The 6,000-nt window shown below is 37.0% G+C and overlaps 1 protein-coding gene across 1 annotated transcript in view; it reads left to right on the forward strand.

Moving 5' to 3' along the window:
- The window catches only part of SPATA16 (spermatogenesis associated 16), a gene marked incomplete at its 3' end in the record, with an annotated part of 224,424 nt that extends 218,670 nt beyond the window's left edge, over nt 1-5,754 (forward strand). The window contains exon 10 of the mRNA XM_082839271.1: nt 5,563-5,754. Coding sequence (XP_082695397.1) covers nt 5,563-5,754 — 192 coding nt within the window. The remainder of the gene's footprint in view (nt 1-5,562) is intronic.
- Between the last annotated feature and the right edge of the window lie 246 nt (nt 5,755-6,000).

Below are 6,000 nucleotides of genomic sequence, written 5' to 3' on the forward strand. Positions count from 1 at the left end.
AAGAGCTTTCCACAAACATCAAGCCATTTAATCCTCACAAAAACCCTGTAAATAGACTCTGGTTATTAATTTGTTATTTCCACTAGAGATGAGAAAATTAAAGTTCAGAATTTAAGTCACATCACCAGTGAAAGAACTGAGAATCAAACTCGTAATTCTAGATAATACTCTTTCAAATGTATAAACTAACACAAATTCATCACCCCTTCACATAACGATGCTGATATACCTAAAGATATCACAGATTCCTGTTACGTATTCTCTTCTCCCCAGTAAACACCTCCAGATCCTCCAACGTTTCATCATACAATTTGGAGTTAAGACCCTGGACATACCCAGAACCGAGTATGATAGCCCATATGAAACAGGACCTGACCAGAAAAGGGAAAAAACTATCGCCCCCTTTGAGACACATTTGAAATATTGTAGTCTATAATCAGATCAGTTTTGGGTAACCAGGGAATACTGCTGATTTACATTGAATTTGCAGCTAACATGTACTATCAGAAACTCATATCTTCCCACTCCTTTCTCTGCCCCCTCTTAATTTTGTCTGTTATATAGTGGAATTTTGAGATCTAATCACAAGACTTTACAGTATGTCAAACATCTACACTTAGCACAGTTACTGAGGGAGCAACCTCCACAGAGTGGAGGTCAAAAACACAAGAACTATTAGATAAAGTTGTTTAGCTTTTAATTTTATTTCACTTTTATAGGTATGTTTTATTTATTTGTATTTTTTTCTATTTACTGGGCATACACTTCCAGATTCAAGTAGTAGTACTACCACTAAGTAACAGCAATTCAAACCTATGCAAATACTTCACGTAAATTGTTTAATTTAATCTCATTAGGACCCTGTGAAGCAATTGACGATGAAGAAACTTTCGTTCCAAGAAATTAAATAAGTTTGCCCAAAAGTCACCAAGAACATGCTGGAGCTGGGATTCCAACCCAGATATATCTGACTTTGACCCAGCAGGCTGTCTCTCTGCCATGACCACCTTTTTGTTCTGAATAACTGAAAGCGTCATTTTTTGTTTGTCTTAGGACTGTTTTAACTGCCAAAATGCTTTTCACATGGTAAACTACAAAATAGTGGGTTGTTTTTTCTTTTCTATTAGGAGTTTTCATCATTCTGACTTTTAGCCTAGTACTAGGCTATTATTATAGGTCCATTTTTTTTAACACATTCCTGATTATGGGACCTTTTTCTACCTCTTACATTTCTCACTAATCAAACTCATCCTTTTTCCCTAAAACTGTTCACTGAATTTTATTCCTTACCTCATTAAGATACCATCAATGTCTCAAATGAGAAACTTCAGAGTCATTACTAATTCTGCTTGCCTTCTAACCCCAACACAGAATTTTTCATCAAGACTACAGCTCTTACTTCCCAAACATCTCTTAAATCCTTGATGCAGGCCCCAGTAGTATTTTTCATATCATATTGCACTGGGCCCTAATTGATCCACCTGCTTCTAGTCTCCCTGGCTGCATTCCACCCCACACAATGCACCAGATTTATCTTCCTAACCACGTAGCTAAGTATTTTTCAACTTTTTATAAGCTGACCCCAATCTATATTTCCCGCTGTGTATATCTCTACTCTCTGTTCCCCCATGCCCACATCTATGCTATGTGACCCACCCCTATCAAATAGCCCATGTTCTTTCACAACCTTGCTTTTTTGGATGCCATTTCCTCTGTCTGGAATGAGTTTCTTGTCCTGGCAAAGACCCAGCTCCTATCACCTCCAATACGCCTCCACATTCCTTCAGATAGAATTCACTGTTCTGACGTTTTTGCTAACACAACTTTTTGTACATAATTCTTATATAAACATTCATGCTTTGTTGCAATCATGTTTTCATTAACAGCCTCTCCTACATGAATGAGTTCCTCATAAACAACCATCTCGATATTTTTGCTTATCACCTTAGTACAGTGCCAAATATTGTACACAGTAGATGTTTAATAAATATTTTCATGAAAGAATGAAAGTACTTCCTTTGAGATCTGAGCTGACTAGAAATTTTCCTGTAATATATATTGGTCTGTTTAGTTACCTCCACATTTCTTCCTAATTGGTATTATTTGTATTTGTACTGTTAGAATTTCAACTTTGAAATCTCCTGTACTTCTCAGGCTGTCTTCTCTTTTATGGTTTCAAAGTCATCTTTGTTCTGAACTTTTGACTCCACAGTAAGTCATGACTGACAGACTTTTGTGCATAAGAATTTAAAAATCCTCAGAAACTAGTCGATAACAATTTCCTAACTCTTTGATGAGGATTATGATTGACAACCATATGATAGGTGAGAATCTGCCCTTTTACTAAGAACTTCAGTTCCCCTCAATCATCCGGAATCCCCAAATTCTCTACAAACTCATTTGGTCTGATATTCACATCTCAGTAATGCCAAGTCAGCACTGGCGCACAGATAGACAAGAAAATGTTATCTGCCCATTTTGCAGTTGGGATAATTAGACCCAGAATGACCAAGGAGACTATCTGATATAGTTAAGCAAGTAGACCCTATACTAAAAAGAAGGTCTAATAAGGCCTCTGCTCCAAAAAACTGGCTCATTTCCTTCCTTACATATTTCTTTGTGTTTTATTTCCCTAAGGGCTTTATAGAAATTTCTATCATTTGCAATCTGTTCTTCTTAGTTATATGAATCTATTTTCTCTTCAACCATCATTTTTCTTTCCTTGACTTAAAAAAAGAAAATAAAGAACCAGCTTTACTGAAAACATGTTGCAGCTCTCCTACACTTCAGTAAGTACAGAAGCTAAAACTGACTTACTTTACTGCATGTTCTGTCATTCATCTAATGGTATAATCTAAGAGAATAACCTCTGGTTTGAAAATTGTAAGGGCACATCTTAAGACTGGACAAACTTAAATCTGATGTGAGTACAAGTCATGGAATTTTTTGGCTTGGTGTGTCCTTGGAAATTATCGAGGCTAACCCTTTCTTTACTAAAGGCTGGTGAAAACTGAAGCTCAGAAAGGCCAGTGACTTTTCTGGTGTCACAGATCAAGATTATAAGCCAGGCCGAGAACAGAACTCAACACTCCTGACTCCTTTCCCAGTGCCCTTTCTACTTTGGGTTGTTTCAAGTACGGAGACCCCACCTTGTTATTACCTTGCCTAGACTCAAAGCTAAACAATGGTAATAGAATGATGGGATATGAAAGTGATTAATCTTTAAGAGAAAAGAAAGCCTTCTGATATGCTTCATACCAGTCATCACTTTGAGTATGGAAAAACACATGGGTTTCTGAACACACTGATGTCTTCAGCTCTATTATCAGAGAGTAGGATTGTTGAGGGTCTACCATATCCTAGTTATTGGGAATAGTGAACACCATGGACCTAGCTGCCTGCCTTATGGAGCAAGCCCAGACGGGAAGACAGATATTATATAAATCATTATAAACAATTAAGTAAAAACTTACAATATGCAAAGAGATGAATCGGCTGCTGTGGGAATATGTTACTGAGAGCCCCAACCTGGTCTGGGTTATCAAGAAGTATGTCCCTGAGGCACTGATGTTGCACCTGAAATCCAGAGGATATGTAAGGGTTCCAATGGGAGTATTCCATCAGAGGGCATAGAATTAGGAAGATCAAGGGTGCAGAGAGAATGCTGCACGGTTGTGTTTAGAAAACTGAGTGATGTACCACAGGGCTAAGGCAAATGTAGTGACAGGAGACAGAATTAGAGACAGAAGTGTAACCAGATCACCCAGAGCTGTGTAGATCATGTTAAGGGCTTGGGAATCCCTTAGGCATTTTAAGCAGGGGGAAATGTGACCAGATATACATTTTAAAAAGATCATTCTTTTTATTAGGAGAATGAGTATTATATTAGGAGAATGGGTTAAAAGGATAGCATGTAGACAGACCAGGCAGGAGGTGAACACCTAGGCCAGGTGAGACATGTACATAGTCTGTACTCTAGACCTCCCAGTTTAATTCAGCAGTACTCTCTATTCCAATGACATAGCTTGTGTTTCTTCTTTGTCTTTTTTAATGAAAGGCAAACCAGTTAGTCAACACTGCTCTTAATAAACACAATCTTTAAAAAAGATAGCAGACACCTAATGGATATTTTAAAACAATTATTTTCCTGTATCCTTGAAGGAAGTTTTTCTTGTTGCATTAGGGTTGTAATTGTAACTGTACTTGGACTAACTGCAAACATTATCACTGTAAAGAGCTTTGACTTAAACCATACATTGTCAGCGCAAATAACATGAGTGAGTAATCAACTCTATCGAAGTAACAGTAAAGTGCTATCCATCGTGTTTATTTTGATTGTGCTCTGTGTTAATTTTTCACTTATGGTTTTGGTGTAGGTTGGATAGTAAAAATGGATGGAATACACAGAATAATGCATTGACTTCATGAAAGGATCCAAAAATATTCTGTCAAATCATTTTGATGATTGCTGCAATAAGCAGATATCATAAATATGTACTTTTGGAAAACTTTACCTGAAGTAATTTTAGGTTTTCAAAAAGAATTGTTTTCACATAAATAAATTATCTTATTTTCTTAAGGAAACCACTGGACAGTTTTCATCACCTTGTGTGATACAAGACCTAACTATAACATATAAATGAGTGCTACCATTTATTACTCTCTTTTTGACAATCTGAATTATCTTTTGGATATTACTCTGAATGATAAATTAAGTGATTTAAAAGTAGAGCTCAAAATTGGAAAATTGAACTTGTAAGTGCTTTTATCTTAAGCAGACAATATGTTAATATACCTTGAAGAGTAAGTGCTCTAGCTTTGAGCTAACTTTATGACAACAGGTTCTTCAGTGAGTGATTTTAGACTAATACAATATGCAGGTCTTGGGAATCAGGGTTAAGTATGAATTGTTATTCATCATGAAAGCCCAACTCAGCAGATATGTAAACTGTTTTACTCTGATAAATAGTATAATACATTCAACCAACTGTCACTGAATAATGATAAGTTTTCTTTGGAGAAAGACAAATGATTTATTTCTAAGAACTACTGTTTTGTATATCGTTATTTTATCTTATTTTATTTCAACTTTTGATTTAAAAGAGAAATGGCTCTTGCTAAGACAATGTGGAATATTCATTTTTCTCCCAAGTTGGCCTGGGGTATACCAGTGCTAGAATCTCTGGTTTTGAGGGGAGTAGATTTTGTTTCATTATTCTTTTAGAAAATTGAATAATTTTTCACCATTTATTCCTTTTCGAAATCCCTGGTTTTACTGACCAGTAAAGACAGCAGGTGATGATAAGCCCCAGTCCCATCCCCAATATATAGGACTGAGTGGCAAAGCAAATTCCTGCATGTCTGCTTCACGTTCGTAAAACAAAGGACCCTGAAATTAAAACAAAAAGGGGGATTTATATTTAATTGTGTCTGTCTCCGCCAGTTCTGTTCCAACCTGGACCTGTATGTGCCGGTTACTTTTAAATTCCTCACCATTTTCCTAAGTACACAGAACCTGGGGAAACAACAATGAATCTTGTTGTATCTGTTTATTTCTTCTAGGTTGGACGAATTGAAGACTTTCTATACCAATTAGAGGATAGTTTCTTAAAAACTAAAAAACAGAGAACTGCTCGAAGGCAAAAAACAAAAATGAAGCGGCTTCAAACTGTGCAGCAAAAGCTAGTCACTGGAGAGCAGGCAACACCACCGAGACGTTCCAGAAAAAGGGCCAATGGCATCCCGCCAGCCTGACTGTGACAACCCAGCAACAAAGGCCTACGCCAAAAGAATGAGGTGGTGCCCCTCTTGGCAAAGAGGGTCTACACTTCGTTAATCTCAACTGGCAGCAATAAATGTTCTCAGCAAGTTTGGCCTGACTCTTCCTCAAATTCGTCTTTCTTAGTTAAACAGCTTATAAAACAACCATTGCTGCCTCTTTCACCTGTCTTGCTCTTTCAACGTTGACTAAAGTACGCCAGGTCTACCCAAGTCCACTTA

This window comes from Leucopleurus acutus (assembly GCF_964270905.1).
Source record: "Leucopleurus acutus genome assembly, chromosome: 5".
Classification (NCBI taxonomy): Eukaryota; Metazoa; Chordata; class Mammalia; order Artiodactyla; family Delphinidae; genus Leucopleurus; species Leucopleurus acutus.